Here is a 23,247-nt window from a genome sequence, read left to right on the forward strand (position 1 = left end):
GCATTCCAGGATATTCTGGCATTCTGCACAGTAGCACACTAGAAGTAAACATGGGTTTTGGGTAAAATAGCACTCAAAACCTATAGAACTTACAGATATTTGTAACCAGAGCCCTTATTGAAAAAGTAGCAAATCATAGTAAGAACATTGGTGCAGTTAAATCTCCATTGGCATTTGTACCTAGAATCATAGCCTCATTGCGTTTCCTCCTTTCTAGTTGTTGGTCCTTAGTCATCTGCTTTTAAAAGATGTAATTTAGTGGTAGCCATCTTCATCAGTTAGAGAAACATACAGTGGGAAATGTCTTCAGGTTTTTCATCTGGTAAGGGTTTGTATTTTAATTATGAGAAAAACTCCTTCTGATTGCTTCAAAGCATAAACATGCTGACAAAAAATTGCGGACAGCTGACATGACTCCCATGTTATAAAGATAATTCTCTTAGTTATGATTTACTTGAATGTCCTCATCAGCATTTATTTTTCATTTTTAAACTTCCTCAGTTTTCGCAGTTTGAGTGTTAAATGGTCTTTCAATGATTTTGGTTTTTAATTTTCCTAGTTAATGATGTTGAGCATCTATCTTTTCCTATTTCATCGTAGGTAAGAGAAAGCATAGATATTGTATTATAGTTTCTTCTTGCTCATTAATGAACAAGTCCAGAGAAATTAAGATCTCATATTGAGGTGAAAAAACTAAGATTAGAAGTCTAGTGAGAGCCGCTAGTTATAGCAAAGCTTCCCATACTTAAAGGACCAGATGTTCCCTATGTATTTGAAAATACGTTTTCATTATTAATAAAGGAAAATGTAGCAAACTTAATGTGAAAGTACCCAAACCCTAAAGTCCTGGATAAATTTCCCAGTGGTCGACAAACTTCGCAGTGTGTAATAGGAATAATACATTGTCATGTCTCTTTTTTCCACAGTGAACTTGAAGATGACTTACTGGGAGAAGATTTGCTCTCTGGCAAAAAGGTAAGAAATACAGGTCTTCCTGAAACTAAATGATAGTTATTTAATTGCATTTAAAATATAGGAATACATCTTATGCATGGGATGTGTTACTGGAAAGTTGGGTATAGATTAAAATTTTGTGAATCGAATTACTTTTTAAATGCACAAAGAGTTGAGTGTTTAATTTGTTAGTAAGTTCTTTGATAACTTAGAATTCAAGCCCTAAACCCTTTGAAGCAAGTACTTTAGCTCCTGCTACGACAAGGCACTCTAGCAGGCACTGAATCTCTGAAGGCGGCAGCAAAGCTGCCACTTGCCCAAAGGAAGCGGCAGCTCCTTCCTTAACATTCAGTGGTTAGTATTTGCATATTGGAGCTGGGATTTACTTTTTGGGAATATTCAGAGATAAGCATAAAAATAAACATAAATATGATACATTTTCAGATAAACAAGAATAAAAGTCTAAAACCTGATGTAGGTTTTCCTAAACTCTTGATCAAGTAGAAACTTGAAAGCAGTTATCGTTGATGTGTATATCTATTTATATATCGTGTGTATATGTATATACATAACTCTACATATATATATATATATATTTTTTTTTTTGGCTGCGTTGGGTCTTCGTTGCTGCGCGTGGGCTTTCTCTAGTTGTGGCGGGCAGGGGCTGCTCTTCGTTGTGGTGCGCGGGCTTCTCATTGTGGTGGCTTCTCTTGTTGTGGAGCACAGGCCCTAGGTGCGCGGGCTTCAGTAGTCGTGGTGCACGAGCTTAGTTGCTCTGCAGCATGTGGGATCTTCCCGGACCAGGGCTCAAACCTGCGTCCCCTGCATCGGCAGGCGGACTCTCAACCACTGCACCACCAGGGAAGCCCCATTTTTTTTTTTTGTGGTAAGAAAAAATTACTTGTCTATAGGATACTGCCAAAGGACTCGTTCCTTTTTTTCTTTCATTAAGAGTTATAGTAAATATGATCATTATGCTTGCTGCTTCTATACTTATGTGACTGGGCATCTAAAAATTAGTTCGGGGTTTCCCTGGTGGCACAGTGGTTGGGAATTCGCCTGTCAATACAGGGGACACAGGTTCGAGCCCTGGTCTGGGAAGATCCCACGTGCTGCGGAGCGACTAAGTCCGCGCTCCACAACTGCTGAAGCCCACACGCCCTAGAGCCCGTGCTCCACAACAAGAGAAGCCACTGCGGTGGGAAGCCCGCGCACTGCAACGAAGAATAGCCCCTGCTCGCTGCAGCTAGAGAAACCTACGCACAGCAATGAAGACCCAACACAGCCATAAATAAATAAATTAATTAAAAATAAATAAATAAAAATTAGTCTGGGGTAGCTAGCCAGTATGCCATATGTAGAATCTCGACTGGCAAATGGTTATATCAAACTGAGAAAACTTTCTGAATGGTAGATGTTTCAATAACAAGGTTAGAAACAATCCAGTCAGCGTAATTTTGCACTTTTGTAACAAGTCTTTTTTTGTGGAAGTAACATGCATTAATTAGATTTCTTACTTTAATTAGAATCAGTCGGATTTGTCAGATGAGGAGCTAAATGATGATCTTTTGCAGAGTGATAACGAAGACGAAGAAAACTTCAGGTACTCAACATTAGCTCATTAAAAATGTTCTTTATGTAACTAAATTTCTAGTGACTAATTTATAATTATAGTGAGATATAAATGATAATGTAGCACTGTATCTTTAACATGATTATATTGTAAACAGGATATTAATATAACTCTTTGATGTGGAAGCCATATATATTTTTCTATAAATAGATCAACTGTTTAAAATCAGTGTTGGTCTTGCATTTAATGACCTCTGAGAGCTCTGTTGAGTGCTGGTTATAAAAGTTCAGTACAGGTATATGCACCGCTCTTTTAAAGAATTCTTTTATTTGGACGGGGGGCAGTGGCCCCCCACTCTTAATACTGTTGGTCACAGTTTGATGTTACTGCTTTTGTTTTCATTTTAGACAGTTTTTATCTATACATATCTAGTAACTGAATTGCCATTTTGAAAACTCCTTTGGACTGTACTTCACCTCTAGTTGACTATCTGAATATAGTTGTTTTCGTCTGTTTGGGCTGCCATAACAAAATTTCATAAAAGGGTAGCTTACAAAGAACAGAAATTTATTTCTCACGGTTCTGGGAGCCGGGAAGTCCTAGGTTGAGGTGCTGGCCTGGTTGGGTTCTAGTGAGGACCCCCAGCCCTCTCACTGTGTACTCACATGGTTGGAAGGTGTGAGGGAGCTCTCTCGGGTCCCTTTTATAAGGGCACTGATCGTATTCAGAGGTTCCACCCTCATGACCTAGGCATCTCCCAAAGGCTTCACCTCCAGACACCATCACATTGGGTTTTAGGATTCAACACATGAATTTGGAGGGGGGGGGCACAAATACTCAGTGCATGGCAATAAAGAACATCTTTCTGTTGCCGACATAGTAACGCAATTAGAAGAGGAAGAGGCATTTAGTATACTCTGTTCGGTGGAACAATTTTTTCAGTTTTATGAGGAAACATTTATTGTGAAAATATAGAGACGCTTCTTGCTTATAGATGTAGTTAACAAATATATTCCATTCATTGTTGAGCTATAGATTTGTAATAGTTTTTCTAACATAATGGGTAACAAGTTTTAAATTAATTTATTTTGTCAGTTATTTGTTTCCCAGTTCCATTCCGTGACATCATTATTATATTTTGATCTTTTGAGTTAGTTAAATTGCCCTTGAAATAAACCTTTGGAATGTTTTTAGCCATATGTCTTCAAGTGTATGTGGCATGTTCAATTTTTTGTTAGGATTGGATACTTAATAAGTGTAAACTTAGATTTAGCTACAAAACCTTGTGTTTTAAGTGTTATTATGCATTTTTAATTGTTTGACATTTATCTGTTGTGATTTAACAGGTGGAATGTGATTTCTTTTTTTGCAGTTTTAAAACTGCCCTCGTTTATTTTACTCAGAAATTAACTTTTTTTTTTTTTTTAAAGAGTTTTACTTTTTATTTTTTTATTTGCGGTACGCGGGCCTCTCATCGCTGTGGCCCCTCCCGCCGCAGAGCACGGGCTCCGGACGCGCAAGCCCGGCGGCCATGGCTCACGGGCCCAGCTGCTCCACGGCATGTGGGATCCTCTCGGGCCGTGGCACGAACCCTCGTCCCCTGCATCGGCAGGCGGACTCTCAACCACTGCGCCACCAGGGAAGCCCAGAAATTAACTTTTTAAAAAAAAATTTGTGGCTAGTATAAACTTTAGTTGAACATTGAAATGTATTTTCATGCAGATTTTTAATATTTTGATTTCTTAAATAGGAGTTTATAGTTTGCGTCATAGATTTAAAAAAGAAAACAAGTTGTTCTTAAAATTCCATCTATGATTTTCTGTTTATAGAGTAATACTCCTAGTTTTACCTGGATGTTTTAGAAAATAGATACCATCCATTTCATTCTGGAAGTTAGAATGAAACATAGTCTATTTGCTTTCAGTCCTGGACTTTTGCCAGGTAGACCTGTTTCTCATGGTTGCTCTGTTCTCCTGGTCACATAAGCTGCAGCCGATGATAGAGGGGGCGCCTTATGCAGTAGGAGTCTGGTGCTGGCCCTGGCTCAGTGTAGTGCACTGAGCTCTGCGGTGTGCAGGAGGGTTTGTAGTGCTGGCTTAGTAGGGAGCACATTGAGTTTTGCTTGCAGTCGTTGTTGTCAGTGTGCATTGAGCAGCCACTGGAGTAACTTTTCACTGGTCTTTCTAACAGTTAACTTATGCAGTGATTTAGTTTTGAGCTTCACTCCAGTTGCCTGCCTTTCTTTGTATTTTTGTCCCCTCTAGTTCTCAGGGTGTCACAATTAGTCTGAATACCACATCTGGCATGGTCACATCGTTTGAACTGTCTGACAACACTAATGACCAGTCTGGAGAACAGGAATCCGAGTATGAACAAGGAGAGGATGAACTCGTTTATCACAAGTCTGATGGATCTGAACTATATGCTCCTGAGTACCAGGAAGAAGGACAGTATGAAGGCCACGGTGCTGAGCTGGCAGAAGACCACATCGAGTACGCGGGGGAGCCGGAGGAGGAGCCGCTGTACAGCGACGAGGTGTTAGACATCGAGATCAACGAGCCTTTAGATGAGTTCACAGTGAGTCTTTCTCCTTTGTATGGCCGAAGAGAGCATGGCTGCCTGGGTACAGGTTTCTAGACTGATTTGAAATCTGTTTCCCTCCCCTGGGAGGGCGGGAAATTAGACCTTATTATCACTGTCTGCCAGTTTCTTTATCTGTGCTCTGACAAAGTTTGTGTTGACAGCTTGTTTGGCCGGAGGTAATGCTCCTTTGTCATCCTGGAAGGCTGCACAGAATCGTGACCTTGAGGAAGAAAACAGCTTTGTGTGGTGGAGATACACTGCCAATTGTTAGAAGTACTTAATGCAGGGCTTTTATCCAGGCTTTAGACAAGATCTGATAAAGTCCTTCTAAGGTGAAAAGATTATTGACCTGCTAAAGACATCTTTAAGGTGCTAATATTCCAGAGTGATTGATGTCCTGTTCATTCATCCTTTTTTGTAACTGAGAACTGTCTAAACATGAATAAAGAGATTGGAGGTTAGTTTAGGAAATGTCACCCATAATTTGTTATCTGTAATCAGGAAGCAAAGATTGCACTGATTTTTATTTCAGAAAGGTGGTTTTGGTTGGTAGCTTTTTTTTTTTTAGGTTGAACTGTCAAGAAAGAAAAAGGTATTAGTGAAAGATTGCTCATCTGTCTTCATGTTATCATTAAAAAAGATTTGTTTTTGAAATAAGCATTAAAAGAAATTTATGTTGGAAGGGCATGACCTCCATAGGTGCAGTAGAATCTTAGGGTTTTCAGGGTGCTGGTCTCCCCCAAGGTGCAGTGTGAGTGGGGCTGCTGGAATGGGGTGGAGGCATGCAGCATTAGGGCTAGAGTTCTGCCTTTATCTCTTAATGTTTCTATTCAGAGTAGGTAATTTTTCATTTGATAAAAAATTTGTGTGTGTGTAGTTTTGAAAGACACTAATCGTTTATGTGGAGCCTTAGAATATTTAGTTCCAAACACAGTTGCGTTTATATATCGCAGTGTTATTTTTAAGATTTATTCTTTTTGAATGCTTTCTCTTTAGTAGATATAGTAATGAAAAAATATTTCTAGGTTTGGTAAACAGAATCCTGTAAAAGGCATCATGGGTCCTTGTTTTTCCGATAACTCTGTAATGGTTTCTTTTGGTAATAAATCCTTCAGTAGTGTGGACAGGTGCTCTCTGGTTTACTGGTGTGTCCATATACTATGTTAAAGTGAGACACTGTAAATTAAAATGATTCTTAAAAATTAAGCCAAGGTCTTTAAAAAATGTGCCCCGTTATTCCCTGGTTAGAGCGTTTTAGTATTTCTACTGCTCATCCCTAAAATAAGATGGTCAGTCAGTCACATCCCTTGTAAATTCAAAAGCTCAACAGATCTTTACCAGTGTCCAAGCAGTGGGGACGTAAGTATTGCTGAAATATGAAGCATAAAGCGTGGCCCCTGCCTTCTGTGAACTTAGACTTTAGTGGAACAAATCACAGTGTGGAAAGTGCTTGATAGCACTTATACATGGTCACATAAGAGGTATCTCTCACTTTGGTGTTCTTGCAGAGTTTGTTGTAAAGAGAATTTTTAGTAAGTGAGGACTTTCCCTCTCTTATTTTCCAAACTTGAGGTTACATTTAGGCCCCTTGTTGTATAAAATCCAACTTAACTATCCAGCATCTTGTGCCTAAGATTCACGTATTGAAAAGACAAAAATGCAAATTCATTATACTCACAGTACTTCTCTGCATTAAAATAAATTTTTTCAGAATTAAAAAAATCTTAAATAAATTTACTTAACTGAACGTGTCCAAATATTTTCACAGAGACTTGTAAAGTTTAAAGGTACAAGGCGAAGTTAAATGTCTGTCTGTGAGCAGTGTCAGCTCACCTCAGTATATCCGGCTTTACAGCCACACTCATTCTTTCCTTTCTTTCTGGTTTCTTTAAGATTATTGGTTTCTTTATAGACATCACAGTGGTAGAATCTGGCACTGCCTCTTCTTTGCATGGGAAGAGAAAAATGGACTTAAGCTGTGAAATACTTTTCTCCAGCTCTGCAGTGCGGGCCTCTTACTGTCTTAGGCTGTCACTGGTGCACAGATTAATTAATTATTCATTATTAGAGTAACGAACATATGAGTAGATTGCAGTCCTGTGTATCCCAGTGGTATTTTAGTTTATTAAATGGTTTATTTAACTGTGGTTCATGTCCTACTTAGGACTTGTTAACTCATACTCTAAAGCTAGAATTAACTCTGTACTCATCACGAGTATGTTCTGTCTATTTGAGCTCACACGTAACGTCACAGGGAGGAATTTTGTGTATAACTGGGAGTGGAATCATAAAATCGCAGAATTTTACAATTGGAAGGGACAATCTTACATATGAAGAAACTGCATTTTCCCATAAAAAGTTGGTAGTAAATTGTGGTGTTCTTTCCTTTCATACTCAAAAAAATTTTTTTTGAATTTTGCTGTCCTAATCTTGAGAGTGAATTGGGATTTGATGTAAAAACTTGTGTTCTTGTATTAGGAAGAGATGTATATTATTTATTATTCAACAGAATATGAGAACACTGTCAGATGATTTATACTTTTGAGCACAACCAGATTTACTTAGTGCCTGTAAAGTTAACATAGATTGAGATTTCATAAGACATTGTTCTGTAAGAACAATTTCAGATTGGTAATTTATGTAATGGATAGCAGATTTTTGTTTCCCAGTGAGAGTTCAGTGGTGTAGACTATTCTCCATTGTATGTTGGCTGACAATTTTGATTAGCATCGTATGGCCTTATTTGAAATCCGACAGTTCTGCTCTCAGTGAATCATGGGTAGTGATAGTTGCTCTTTTAGGTAGGATGGTAACAGTTTCTTTGGGGAAGTAAAATGCAGTGTGTTTGGACAGTCTTGCGAGACGGTTGTGGGGACTAAGGTGGTCTGTCACCTTGGGTACACCTGCTGTTCTTTGTAGAGAGACTGTTGGATTCTGTGCAGTAGGGCTGTGCAGGTCCCGCAGCTGGTCCGCTCTTCCTTCCTGCCTATTGTTCACTTGAGCTGGTGGCCAGGGGCACTGGGGAGTTCAGCTCCCCTGGAGGGGTCAGATCTTGTTACTTGTAGTGATACCTGCAGGAGCCCTTCTTTCCTTGCAATTGTTGTTTCTAGCCAGCTTGCCTGCTTCCTTCCCTATGCCCTCAAGAGATGCCTGCCTGCTGCCATGCCCTTACATTTCATGCAAACCTGGAATCATCCTTCTGATTCAAGGGAGCGGCTGATGGAGAAACTAATTCTAACATGTAATTTTAATACAGCTCCTGAGTTGAATTGAATTGCCCATACTTTTGTTGTCTTCTGTTGCTATAAAAACGGTTCAAATTGGGCATGATTCCAGCCCCCGTACTGCTGCTGAGCTGCTCTGTGCAAGCACATACACACTTTCTTTTTAAGATTACATTTCCTTAGTGTTGGATTTGAAGAAGAGCTACTTGTCAGGGCCCTTGGAGGTTGAAGCAGGGTCCGTATCACTCCCTGCAGCGATTGGGTTGGCATACTGCTCTCTTGCGCCCATGAACACTCAGGGGAGGCCCCATTCTGGTTTTGTGCTTAGTGCTTTTCTGCTCAGTCTGATAATTGCCATAGTAAAATTTGCTAACATAACTAAGCATGAGTCATGAAGGTGAAAAGTGCTTAAAAACCCCAAAGCTATATGAGAAAAACTTACTTTCTCTTTAATGGCTGTTAGGATGAAGAATACTTGCAGGCTTGTGGGCAACAAGGGATGAAAGAGCAGGAAGACTGTGTTGCTGAAGAGGAATTAGATGAGATTACTGATTCCCAGGTTGCTCCTGAAACTGAAGAGGTATTTGTTCATCTTTTCAAAAGAGTCCAAAAGTTTGCTGGAGTTTTTTTTTTCTTCCAGATTTAAAATGAGCATCTTTTTAATATTAGCAAAAAGTTGATACATCTCTTCTTTGAAGTATGAGTGTAGTTAAAAAAAAAAGAACAAAAACAAAACCCTGAGCTCTCTAGAATCTTTGGACAGTGAGTTCTGGTTAGCTGTGGCTTCCAGATAGCTGTTTGCCCTTTGAGTGTTAAGAATGTTTTTTTTGTTTTTTTTTTTTGCGGTACGCGGGCCTCTCACTGCTGTGGCTTCTCCCGCTGCGGAGCACAGGCTCCGGACGCACAGGCTCAGCGGCCATGGCTCACGGGCCCAGCCGCTCCGCGGCATGTGGGATCCTCCCGGACAGGGGCACGAACCCGCGTCCCCTGCAACGGCAGGCGGACTCTCAGCCAATGCGCCACCAGGGAGGCCCCTAAGAATGTTTTAAATGTTTTATGGGAGTGTGGGTAGAAATGTTTTGAAATGCGCAGTATATGTTAGTGCTTTGAAAGGAGTGCTGTAATTATTTCAAATTAGTTAACGTTAGTTAATTTTGACCATTATTCAAAAAATACTGCAGAGTTCCCTGGATTTAGGTGCTGTGTTAGGTATTGAAGAAATAAGGATGATTGAGAAGCTTGGTTCTTGTGCTCAAGGTAATTGCAGCCTCATAAAAGGGAGAGAAGACGTGGGCAAATCCCAGTGATGGAAACATAGAAGTAAACCTCCTGGAAGAGGCTCAGGCACATGCTTTAGCGGGTCACACAGCGGGCCTCTCTGGTCGGGTGTGTGTCTTGAGGATGGATTGGGGAACCGGGGTGGGATGTGTTGAGGCTTTATGGAGGAGGCAGCCTGTGAAGTAGGTCTGGAAAAATAGATGTCATTGGATGAATAGAGGTGTGCTCTGAGATGGAGGCTTATAGATTCTGTTTTCCAACCTTGGAACTTGTCCCATGGGTCAAGCGTGTGAGCCACAAAATCATTCTATAGTCTTAGAACTTGTGGGTTAAAATTTTTTTTTTCCTTAATAATGTTTTTTCTCAGTTATTTTCCTTAATACTTTTTTCCCTCTTTTTCCCAAGAGATCATGAAAAGTGGTATTTCTCTGGCTTAGGTCATTTCCTTTAGGTCTTACACCAGTGCTTTAGAAACTCAGTATACAAAACATTTACCCTTATCTTTTCCCTAATATAATGCTACGACAGAGTATATGATCACGTACAGACACTTTCTGGGACACCCTTGCTTTTCCCCAACGAGCTAAATTTGACTTCTCTTTTTGTGCTTTCTCTCTGTCTCTCTTGCTATTTGAAATAATTTGAAACTTAGAGAAAAGGTAGAATAGTAGAACGCTCCCTTTTCCCAGATTCTTCAATTGTAGGCAAATATATTCAGCCCAAGGAACCAAGACAAAGCTAAAGAAGATGTTAAGTAAGAAATGGTTCTCCTACTGGTGACTGCTCTGTTCTGAGTGATGAGCCACCGAACCGAGGTTCAGGGAGACCAGATTTAAGTGGGTCGTGTTTAGCACCACGTTCCGCCCAGTGCAAAGCCAGTACGAGCCTAGATTAGGTCAGACCTGTGAAAGGGTGTTTTGGCAAAAGATCTCTGAGAGAGAAATCTAAGAAGCTGTTAAGGCGTTGGGGGGGACAGACGGAAGTGGCTGTGGAGGTCATTCTCGGGGTGAGTAGTTGAAAGGGAAACCTGGGAATCCAGCGCCCATTAATTAGTTCATTTCGTCTTCATTAGTTTGTAGTATTTTGTAGTTGGAAAATTAATTCCATTGTGTTTTTTTTCCGCCCAGTAATTTATTCTTTCAGCATTTTAGGTAATACTTCTCCTTACTCGGATAATGTATTGTGTTTGTAGCATATTTTAGAGTGAGAAAAGGTTTTGTAGATTTTAAGCTTGAAATGATCTCTGGAGATATAAACTATTTTATTGTAAAGCAGTTAAAGAATAAGAATGCTGGTAGGTGTTATGCTGTTGCTTGGGTGCCTTCGGGAACTGATAAGGTATGACTTGTAGATCTAGATGTTTCCGACTTTGGTTCCTGAACTGTATTCATTAAAATATTGAAGCAAAAGTGGATTATTATTTAAAAAAATGGTAATCTTACCTTCCATTTTCAGTGTCTTCTGAATAGACAGATTGAGGGAGAGAGTTATCTTTGGAGGAGCATGAATGATCAGACCCAGCCCTCAAGTAAATGAACTCATAACATGTATGAGTTAATATAACAATATCTCAGACATACTTAGGAAGCCTTAGTCATCGGGGGAAAAGTTAGATACCTTTCTTGTACCTTATGCCAATATTGATCTCAGATTAATTCACACCAAACTTTACATGTATTAGAAGAAAATGTTTTAATGTTTTAATAATGGTGTGTTAGCCTTAGGCTTACCTGCAAAACAGAAAACTCACCAAATAGTGCAAGTTTATTTCTCATGATGTCAAAAAATTCCAGAAGGCATTTCAGATCTGGTATTAGCCTCACAAGGTAATCAGGTACCCAGGCTTCTTCCAGATTTCCATGGTACAACTCCAGGGCTGCTGGTCTTACCATGGTCCACATCCAAGCAGTGGATTGCAGGAAGACTGAATGAGACCATGCCCACCCTTTGAAGACATGTCCCAGAGTTCTCAAACAACAGTGTGTAAACATCGCATGAGTTACGTCTTAGTTACGTGGCTGTACCTCACAGCAAAGGAGACTGGTGAATATAGTGTTTTATTAGGTGACAGCATATTCAGTTAAAGCTGAGATTTTCATGATTAAGGACATGATAGAGAATGAGTAAAAATGAGTACCAAGTTGTCTTGGTTTCACTACTCTGCTACTCTTGGTATTGGGCCTTTTTAAGCCGTAAAGGAAAAGAATGATTTGATCATACAGAAATACCCCAAAACACCATAAACAAGTTTAGAAAGTCATAGAGAAATACCCCAAAACACTATAAACAAGTTTAGACAGTATGAGGAAATATTTACACATGAGCCTAAGAATTAGTATATGTAGTAAAGTTAATATGTTCGGTATGGAAGAGTTAATATATTCAGTATGTTCCGTATATACAGATGAGCACTCCTGTAGAAAGAAGGGCAAATAATGTGAGAAAGTAATCCAAAAATAACATAAGCAAATGATCACTAAGTATATAAAATATATTCAATAAAATAAAAATTATAACAGTTGAGAATTCTAACCTGTCTTAATATTGGGAAAAATCAAAATTATTGGTCAGGTATTTTTTATTCTGTTGGGGGGATTATTTTGGAAATATTGACTGCCAGAAGAATTTTCCACAATTCTGTCATGTCTCTGCATGTTCGGGGGAGCAAAGCACCTCCTTTGTTCCCGACAGTCTTTTCAAGGATGTTTTTGTAGCAGCATCTAGGAAAGATGTATCTTTCTCTGGAGTAGGGGGCAGCCATGCCTTCTGCTCATTATAACAGTTCCCTAAACTCAGTGCCCCTCCTGTAATACAGCTACCTTTGCACAGGGTCACCTGGCCCTCTTCGTCAGATGGCCCAATGGGAATTGGGGCTTAGGGAGCTGGACCCAAATGCTACTGCTATTGTTAAGAGTATTAAATTGTCCTAGTCTGTGGCTGAGAGCCTCGTGCCTTCTCACAGCCTCCATGAAACAGTGGCAGGCTACGTTATTAACTTGCAAGAAGAGTAAAATTGCAGACCCTACACTGTTCGTGACAGTATCAAAAGCCTGAAAGTCCTTTGGCTCAATAATTCCACTTTGATGAAGTTATCCAAGAGTTAATCGAAGATGTGCTGTTCACGGACACATGCAGTGGGTATTTGTTTGCAGCGTTGAAAATAAGTGGAACCAATGTAAACAGATTTTTCTAAAAGGTTGAATAAATGATGGTCAGGGGACTGCAGGTTGCCAAAGGATGCCCTTGCTCTCTTGGACATGGAAAGAGGCTCGTGATGCGTTAAGTGAAAAGAGCAAGCTAACAGATTTCCTCCCCTTAGGTTCCTCCATAGCTTTGCACGTTTAAATGTGTGTGTGTGACTCTCAAACACATGTCTGGATGGATAAAGACAAATGGTGATAGTGATCACCTCTGGATGGTGGGATTATTTTATACTTTCTGTGTCAAATATTTTAAAATGTTTTTGCCACGAATAAAATAACTTTTGTGAACAGGGAAATACAGAGAGGTTAAAATTTGACCCTTGGTGATTTGGAGGGGAAAGAAGTAGAATGCGTTTGTTTAACTCCTGTGATTTCCAGTTGCTGCTAACTCACTTGAAACATCTTAATGTTTGTTTTCTATGTGACTCTTTTTATAGAGAAGAAAGTAAACTCTCATCCAGATTACATAGTTTATACCATCTGTTAAGAGGTATATTATCTGCTTTTTCTTTTAAGCTGTATGTTCCATAATTTAATTTTATATCTAGTATTTAAAAATATTTTTAAAAAGTCACTCACACATTTTCCTTATCCTCTGTCCTTGATTGTTGGTTTGTTTATTGCCTTGTTTTTGTTGCTTGTTTTTGTACTGACTGAAAATTCTTTGTATTGCTCTTTGCTCTCAGGACTTAATAGTCCTTCTTGGAGGCAGGTGTTGTGCTGGTCTTTTCTCCTGGCAACAGATGTTTTGGGCTTGTTTTCTTCCTCATAGTGGAATCGCTGAATGTCAGTCAAAGAGATCATTATTGAGAACTTGTATGCACGGTACTGTTGTGGGTGCTGGGAGGTATTATTTCAGTACCTTTTGGTAGTCTTTGCTTTTGGAGGGCTGTCCTCCCATCCTTTTTAGTAGTATAAATAAATTATATAGTCCTCAGGGAAGAGCAGCAGTTTTATTTTGCCGCATACACCTGTGTTTTGGTGTCTTCCTAGTTTTTTGACCCATTTTCTTAAATTAACTGTCTGCAGCGTGTTGATGAACCAAACCTTTGCACTCCACCTTGCGTTGCAGTGCTCATGGCTCTGGGTTGCTTAAGACGGAGGTGGAAGGCACATTGCAGTTTTTCAGATGACTTCTTTCTAGGAGTTATGTTTAAGTACACATTAGAATCTGAATTATGGAACTAAAAAGTAATTTCAGTTGAAAGGTCTATTTTCAGTGGCTCCTTTTATTTAACTAATGTTCTTCCTTGGTTAATACAAAGGAATCACTGTACTCGAAACAAATTAGAAAGACCTAATTATGAAGACTAACTCTCAAGCCTTTCTAATTATACAGCCACTTCAGTGTCAGTGATGCTTTTGTCTTCAAACATGGTTAAAAAGGTTTGGGCTTGTATAGAGGAACAAGTGAGAAGTTTAAAAATATCTTTGCACTAGTTAAATTTGAAACTTTTAAAATTGTGATAACATTTACATTCAGTGATAGGCATAGATCTGAGGTATACGTTCAGTGTTTTGATACATCCAAGTTACTATCCTTCTGTTGGTGAGAAACAGTTCGTCACCCCAGAAAATTCCCCCTTGTTTCTTTCTAGTCTGTCCTGACTCCTCTCAGAGGCAAGCCGTGTTCTTAGTTCTGTTGACTTAAATTAGTCTTTCCTTGTCTTTCCTTTGCATACATTTATACAATCAGTTTGTGATGATGTAATGCTGTGTGCCTAGCTTCTTTTGCTCACCGTAATGTTTCTGAGTTTCATCCAAGTGGTTGTGTATGTCAGTAGTCAACAGTTCATTCCATTTTATGGATATACCTTATTTGTGTTCTGATAATAGATATTTGGGTTGTTTCCAGTTTTGTTTTTGTTATTATGAATAACTCAAAGCTTATCTTACACATCGTTTTGTGAATGTAATTTTTCGTTTCCCTTGGCATTAACTAGGAGTGGAATTACTGAGACAGGGTAGCAGTGTGTTTAATGCTATAAGAAACAGCTGAATGGTTTTCCAAAGTGTTTGTACCGTTTATACTCCCACCAGTCATGTGTGAGAGTCTCAGTTCTCCCATTAGTTTATCTAGTTTTTGTACCATTATTTGTTGTAAAGGCTTTCCCATTGAGTTGCCTTGGTGCTTATGTTAAGAATCAATTGCCCACTTAAGTTTAGGTCTCTTTCTGGAATCTCTTTTTTGTTCTATTGCCAATACTACACTATCTTGATTACTGTGGCATGAAATCAGGAAGTGTAATTCACCAGTTTTGTTCCCTTTTCAAGATTGTTTTGGCTATTCTCAGTCCTTTGAATTTTGCATATAAATTCTGTAATTCACTTGTCAGTATCTATTAAAAATCTGTTTGGGATTTTTATGAAAATTACATTGTATCTTTAGATCATATTCGGGGAAAACTAACATCGTAATAACCATGTTGCCTGTTGATAAACAGTTTAATTCTTCCTACTAGTTTTTTTATTTCTTTCTTTTGCTGCGATCTCCAGTGCTATGTAGAATAGAAACATTGAGGGCACTGTTGTTCATAGTAGGTGTAAAATATTCAATATTTCATCAAGTAAGTAATATAAGCTACTTGGAGGTTTTTCAGTCAAATTGAAGTTCTTTTCTATGTCTAGTTTACTGAGATATTTTTTTTTTAAATCAGAAGTGAGTGTTGAATTTTGTCAATGCTTTTTCTGCATCTGTTGAGATAATCTTGTGACTTTTATCCCCCGTTTTATTAATGTGAATTAAATTGGCTTTAAAAGCTATTAACTATATTCCCAAATTAATTTCCATTTTGCAGGTTTTTCCATTAATGTCCTCTTTCCATTAATGTCCTCTTTCTATTCTGGGATCCAGTCCAGGGCACCACATTGTTGTCTTGTCTCCTCTGGTCTGTAATAGTTTGTTGGTCTTTCCTGAGTTTCACGACCATGACAGTCTAAAGAAGTACTGGCCAGGTGTCCTGTGGAATGTCTCCCAACCTGGGCTCGTCTGATGTTTTTCTCATGATTATACTGGGGTTATGGGTTTTTGGAAAGAATACCATGGAGGTTAGGTGTCCTCATTCCATCATACCACTGGGTACAGGACCTCCCTGGCAATGTCAGCCTTGATTATGTGGTGAGGTGGCCTTTGCCAGTTAAAGATAGTAATTCTGTAAAGTTACTATCTTTTACTTTCTCTGCTCTCTTCTTTGGAAGCAAGTAACTAAGTCTAGTCTGCACCCAAGGCGAGGGAGAGGAGGGACTTAAGGTCCACTCCTGGGGGAGGGGAGAGTATGTACATATATTTGGAATTCTTCTCGAAGTAAGATTTGTTAAATTGATTTTTGAATGTTAAATCAACCTTATGCTTCCGGCTAAACCTCACTTGGTCGTGACGAATTTTCCTTTTATTTTTTGCTGGATTCCATGTGCTTTTATTTTCTTAAGGACTTTTGTGTCTGTATTCACGAAGGAGGTTGGTCTGTAATTTTCTTCTCTTGTAATGTTTGCACAATTTAATTGCTCAGTCTTTCCAGCTTGTAAATTTTAACTGTTGGTAGAAATAGATACTTTTTGTATATCATGATATAGTAAAGAAGTATCCTCTGTCAAATATTTTGTAAGCACTAAAAACTTTTGGGAAGTTTTTTAAAGCAGTGTTCTCTATAGTTTTCTATTGGGTTGGCCAAAAAGTTCCTTCAGTTTTTAAAATAAAAATAAAAGACACATTTTTCATGTTCATCAAGAACTTTATTGAACAACACATTCACCCTTTTGTTCTACTACCTTCTGCCAAGAACTGCAAATAACTGTACCAGGTGCCCTTTACAGTCTTCCAGGGAATTGAAATGTTTTCCATTAAGAGAAGTTTGTAAGTGGAAATCCGAAGATGCAATGTCTGGTGAATACGACAGATGAATTAGAACTTCCCAGCCAAGCTGTTAACAGTTTTTGCCTGGTCATCAAAGAAACATGCCGTCTTGTGTTACCCTGATGGAAGATTATGTGTTTTCTGTTGACTAATTCCGGATGCTTTTCGTCGAGTGCTGCTTTCAGTTGGTCTAATTGGGAGCAGTACTTGTTGGAATTAATTGTTCGGTTTTCCGGAAGGAACTCATAATGGAGGACTCCATTCCAATCCCACCATATACACAACGTCACCTTCTCTGGATGAAGACTGGCCTTGGCGTGGTTGGTGGTGGTTCATTTCGCTTGCCCCACGATTTCTTCCATTCCACATTATTGTACAGTATCCACTATTCGTCGCCCGTCACAATTTGTTTTAAAATGGAACGTTTTCATTGCAGTTAAGTAGAGAATTGCATGCAGAAATAGGTCAGGAAGGTGTTTTTGCTTAACTTAACCAAGCTGGTGCAAATGATTTTCAGCACTCGTTTGGATATTTTGTGTATGTCGGCTGTCTCCCACTTGGTATAACGTTGATTGTTCTCAATTAATGTCTTGATTTGATCGCTGTCAACTTCATCTGGGCTACCCGACCCTGGAGCGTGGTCAACGGAGAAATCTCCAGCACGAAACTTTGCAAACCACTTTTGACACGTTCAGTCAGTCACAGCACCTTCTCCATACACTGCACAACTGCACAAATCATGTTTTGCATTTCAGTTGCGTTTTTGCCTTTCTTGAAATAATAAAGCATAATATGCCAAAAATGTTGCTTTTTGTCTTCCATCTTCAGTATTAAAATGGCTACACAAAAATTCAACAGTTTTGATACTTTTTTTTTTTATGCATGCTGATATGACAGCTGTCACAATACAGTCTAACAAAATTGTTTTGAATGAAGTTAGAGACAACTACGTGCTCCTGGAGCCACCTTACAGGAAAAACCAAACGAACTTTTTGGCCCACCCAGTATATATGATAAGACTTTAGTGGACTTGGCTATTTTTAAAGAACTTTCATGATGGTTTTCATATGCACCCTCTGTTTCATATGCACCCTCTGTTTCAGGATAATTAAATAGCTAAAGATCAAACCTCCAAATATTTCTGGCAGTGTCTATAATGAAATCAGAGATTTACATACGTATTTAAATTCTTACAAAATACAATCTTAGGCTAATTAAATTATTATATTGTTATCCAGCACCACCCTTCAGTGGAATTTTAGTTGTGAATGGAATATTGTGAATATGTATGAATATTCCATTCATAAGTATCTCTCTGCAGAGAAAGTCAGCATTTTGGCAGGTAGGTTAGTTAGTTAATTCTATAAGCACATAGGCAAAGGAGATGCCCAGTATTTAGAGTAAGAGGTAGTGACCAGTGGCTGAAGAAGCGAGTCTAGCTTAGTGAATGTTGCCAGGTGGCCTGCACTTGAGGCAACTGAGACCAGGCAGTGTTTCAGTTTTAGCTCAGGGCTTGTATAATCCTTGATGTAGTTCAAAGCTGAAGTGGACCCTGCGACTTGGACCAGAAGTTTGCATTCTAGGACATTCCATCTCTCAAAAAGCTACCTTGTGCCATCCTTTTTGTAGTCAGGCCCTCCCTCCATTCCTAATCACTGGTAACCAGTGCAGTTTTGTTTCTTGGAGAGTGTCATGTATGTGGAATTGTCGCAGAGTATCACCTTTTGAGTGATAAACCTTTTGACTTCTCTCAATCAGCATGATGCCTTTGTGATTGCACCCCAGTTGTTGTATCAGTAGTTCATTCCTTTTTATGGCCGAAAGAGCATTCCATGGTTTGGATGCACCATAGTTCGTATATCCATTCACTACTGTTTCTGTTTTCGGTGATCCAAAAGAGAACTGTAAACATTTTCCTGTAGGTTTTTACATGAAATGACTATTGTAATAGAATCTTTGCTTTATTGGTAGTGATTTCCTTTCCTCCTCTGTGGCCTTGCTACTTAAAGTGTGTTCTGTGGACCTGCACGTTGGCTTCACTTGGGAGCTTCTTGGAAATACAGAATGTCAGACCCCACCCTGGACCTGCGGAATCAGAATCTGCATCTTAGCAGGATTCCCAGTGATCGGTATAAACCTTAAATTTGAGAAGCACTGCTCTGGAGCATTAATGGCGGTGGAGAAGAGTATTTTGTAAGTGAGTTGACGTTTGCTCAGTTTGAACGTAGTGCAGCACAAACATAGCTGGGTCCATCTCGCACGTCACTCATTCTTGGTTTCAGATATTGAGTAAGACAGAAGTAATTGTATTAAACCAACAAAATGCCAACATTTTGGTACTTTAAAATTCTATAGTGGAGGGGCTTCCCTGGTGGTGCAGTGGTTAAGAATCTGCCTGCCATTGCAGGGGACACGGGTTTGAGCCCTGGTCCGGGAAGATCCCACATGCTGCAGAGCAACTAAGCCCGTGTGCCACAACTACTGAGCTCGTGTGCCGCAACTACTGAAGCCCACGCGCCTACAGCCTGTGCTTGGCAACAAGAGAAGCCACTGCAATGAGAAGCCCGCGCACTGCAACAAAGAGAGTAGCCCCCACTTGCTGCAACTAGAGAAAGCCTGCACACAGCAACGAAGACCCAGCGCAGCCAAAAATAAATTAATTAATTAATGAAAAAAATTCTATAATGGACTTCCCTGGTGATGCAGTGGTTAAGAATCTGCCTGCCCATGCAGGGGACACAGGTTCGATCCCTGGTCCAGGAAGATCCCACGTGCCGCAGAGCAACTAAGTCTGTGCGCCACAACTGTGTTCTAGAGCCCGCAAGCCACAGCTACTGAAGCCCCCACGCCTAGAGCCCGTGCTTCACAACAAGAGAGGCCACCGCAATGAGAAGCCTGCGCACCGCAACCAAGAGTAGCCCCCGCCCGCCGCAACTAGAGAAAGCCTGTGCGCAGCAACAAAGACCCAACACAGCCAAAAATAAATAAGTAAAATAAATTAAAAAAAAAAGAAATGGACTAAAATTAAAAACAAAAAATTCTATAGTATGCTGAGTATCAGAATACTGAAAAGTGGTTTTGCAATCATTAGGCTAAAAGTTACAGTTTACATTCATTATTTTATTTTCAGGCATTTGTTTCTCTACTTTAGGGTTTATAGCAATGAGTGTGTGCATTTTTTACACAGAAAATGTTGGGGAAAGAATCCAAAATGATTGTATCTTTTTTTTCTTGCACACTTTCTAATGAAGTAGTTTATATTTCTTTCTTTTAAGAGTAAAGGACCTGTAAGAATTATGAATGATGAGACTAAAGGAGTAGTTTCTGGGTCTTTTTTTTTTTTTTTTTCAAGTTTACCAAAAATCTAAGTGAACCTAACGGTCAGAAGGTACCTACCTTATTACCTAACAGTAGGTCACTAAGATGTAACATGAGGTGAAAGTGATTCGTGTCAAAAGGAACATGAGTTATGCAGAAAGAATTGATGAAGAAATTACTTTTAGTTTGGGACCAGATTGGGCAGAATTTTTATAGGAATCCTGATGTAATGAAATATAAGATAAAAACTGGTTTTAGTGTGATGTGAATGAAGAAAAAAATAGTTTTATGGTTAATAATCTGAGCCAGAGGTGGTAATGAGCAAACACTAGGCAGTGGAACGAAGTAGAAAGGGGTGAGAAATGTTACAGGAAAGATTATGGAGGCTGAAAAAAACCAGATCAACCCAACAGCAGATTTGGAGCGCTTGCCTGGCATTGAAAGTCAAAGTAGATGGGGTCAGGAATTACAGGAAATGTGGAGCCTGTTTAATGGGAAGGAGTGTGCTGTCATCTAATGTGAGTTACAGGGTGGGTTATATGCTAATAAGCTCATGGAACACTAGTGTTAATTTAATTAATATATTGAACTTTGTTTAGCTCTGAATTAGACTCCAGGCCAGCAGGGATTTTTGGAATTCATGTTTGCTCTCTTAGAAGTATAAGTAGTAACAATGTGTAAGACTTTGTTTATTAACCAGGAGTAGGAATTTGAATTTTTTCTAGCATTGTTAATTTTTAATGTTTGAGATTTTTTCTCCTGGGATCAGTTTAATGTTTCACATGGCTTTACAAATAGGACATTTTGCAGTATTTTTACATCTTGAATATAAAGAGCTTTTATGTGTGCATACACATATGTGTATACATACCATTATTCAATATTTAATTCAAAAGAATATGAACTCACTTTCCCTCCTCTTGTTTTTTGTATGTCTGCAATGTAGGGAGGCATGGAAACTTTGGAGCTGCAGAAGGACATGAAAGAGGAGTCTGATGAAGAAGAGGATGATGATGAAGAATCTGGACGATTACGTTTCAAAACTGAAAGGAAAGAAGGAACAATTATTAGGCTCTCAGATGTAACTAGAGAGAGAAGGAACATTCCAGAAACTTTGGGTAACGTTTTTTGCCTGTCTCCCATCCTTCACTCCCATTTCAACTTCCTCCGTAGTACTGTTATGATTAACGAAACAGATTAAAAAAAAGTTGCGTTTATAGAGTATTATGCATGGCATTTACAGGGTGGATGGTCGTTGTGAGGTGAGAGCTGAGTTACGGTGCTGTACAGGTCAGTCTATAAACGTGACTTGTCTTCTGGATTAAAACATGTTTGAATAAAATATTTGATTGTTTTTTTTAATAGTTTTTCTTTTGGAGTCTGTGGCTGCTCTCGTGCATACTGTGCGGTTCCTGGCTGGCTCTGGGAAGGTGGTGTGGGGTGGTACGGGGTCATTTTACCCTTCCCGAGACTGTCCAGGTTGCCAGGGCTAATTCTGGGCCAGACTGTTTTTATTTTGTACCTTTTAGTGTTATTATAACCATCTCTTTTTGCTGCTCTTTTATTATAACCATGAGACAAGATGACTTGTTTGTAGCACAGTCAGTTGAACATCATTCCTGTTACAGACCTACTGCAGGCTGTTGCTAATCAGCAGAGCCTTTTCCAGTATTGACCCCCCGCCCCCTCTTGTCTGTGGCTCTGTCTAGTGCCCATTGCAAAGAATAAAGCAGTGGTTCTCACATTTGAGCGGCAGAATCACCCAGAAGACGTGTTAAAACACATATTTCTGGATGCACTCTCAGCTGTTCTGATTCGGTAGCTTTAGGGTGGGGCCCAGGGAAGTTGCGTTTCTGGTGCGTTCCCGGGTAATGCCATTCCTGCTGCTCTGGGACCCATACTTTGAGAGCCACTGGGATATTGTCCCGTACTCCAAGGAGGAGGGTAGGAGGGTGGAAGGATGGAAGGACAGAGGGTTGTTGTTCTTGTTCTCTGGTCTTGGTCAAAGTAAAAGTCAAGAAACTAACCATTAGTTACTACCTTTATTACTTCATAAAAGTGTTATTTGTAACCGTTTTCAGTCGAAACCCTGAGCGTGTGTCTTTAAGTGGCAGATAGGAATTCTCTGTCACAGGGCACTAAGCTCACAAGATGCCAAAGTTAACAGTAGTGAGCCAGTCTTACCATGTTCCTTTACTGAGTAAGGTTTGTGGAAAGGTTGACCTAGAGACTTAGTGTTCTCCATTTCTTCTCCCTCCAGTTTCCTCCTCCTACCTTTTGGCCCAGGATTTCCCTAGACTGTTCTTAAGTTATGGTATAAAGTTGCCGGTTAGTCTGAACCAGTACACCACAGGTTTCTAAGAAAGCAGAGCTGAGAAGTTGGGCTTGGGTAAAAGGAGGTGAATCAAAGGTCTTAAAACGGGGATGAAAAGACTAAAAGTATCCGTCAGCAGAAGTAATTGGTAACATTACAGAACAAGCTTATTGGAATAGATAGACATCTCAATCTTGGGCTGGGATAAGATGAACAAAGGAAAGATGGCGCCCCTGGCTGAACACCAGAGGGCAATGGGCAGCGGCTTATTAGGGAAGGAGGGTGGCATGTGGGGCGGGTGGTGGTGGTGAATCATCCCTTTTCTGCTTCTGTGTAGCTGGCCTGTGGCTTTGTTACATAAGTTGGGGAACATATGTGTCAAATCTTCATAATTGGGATAGCTACACGTTCTAAGGATGTGAAATCACTTCACAGACACCGTCAGGAATGGTGGCCTTCCCTCTCTGCAGCCAGCTCCTATGGGCCCTGGTGCATTTCATGGATCACCCTCCCCTCATCCTCAGCGCCCTTGCTTCTCCCGTTCCCTGGTCCTCAGCTATGGTCTTCTCATCTCTTTTCACTTTACCTTGACCCAAGCACTGACGTGTTCTGAAATGTCCTGCTTGCCTGTGTTCATAATTTGTACTTGTTTCATTCCTGCATCTCTTTCTTTTCAGGATCTTTGCCTCATTTCATTCTTTTCAGGGTCATTTGTACTTCCTTAACTGAAAAGAATTTGTGTTGAATCTTTTTTTTTTTTCCTTTTTAGGGCATTTCTCAGTTGCTATAGTCATGTCATCCTGAGACAGGAGGGTGGAAGGTGGGTAGTGATGGGCAGGTTGGCCCTTTACATACGGGCAGAGAGGGCCTGGGGTTCTTAGAGGCAGAGTATCTGAAGCATAAACAGTTTGACCATTTACCATTTTTTTAAACGTTAAGAAAAAAGG

At 39.7% G+C, this 23,247-nt stretch overlaps 1 protein-coding gene across 5 annotated transcripts in view; it reads left to right on the forward strand.

The window, feature by feature from the left end:
- Positions 1-23,247, forward strand: part of RBM33 (RNA binding motif protein 33) — a 112,943-nt gene that overhangs the window by 19,942 nt on the left and 69,754 nt on the right. For 4 of the 5 annotated variants that reach the window (XM_079931416.1, XM_079931417.1, XM_079931418.1 and 1 more), the window contains 4 exons: positions 927-975; positions 2,481-2,557; positions 4,792-5,104; positions 20,933-21,104. In XM_079931416.1, coding sequence (XP_079787542.1) covers positions 927-975; positions 2,481-2,557; positions 4,792-5,104; positions 20,933-21,104 — 611 coding nt within the window. Of the gene's footprint in view, positions 1-926; positions 976-2,480; positions 2,558-4,791; positions 5,105-5,170; positions 8,915-20,932; positions 21,105-23,247 lie in introns of those variants that run through there. The other variant, XM_079931420.1, reaches the window with a different exon arrangement.

Source organism: Stenella coeruleoalba (assembly GCF_951394435.1).
Source record: "Stenella coeruleoalba genome assembly, chromosome: 9".
In the NCBI taxonomy this organism is placed as follows: domain Eukaryota; kingdom Metazoa; phylum Chordata; class Mammalia; order Artiodactyla; family Delphinidae; genus Stenella; species Stenella coeruleoalba.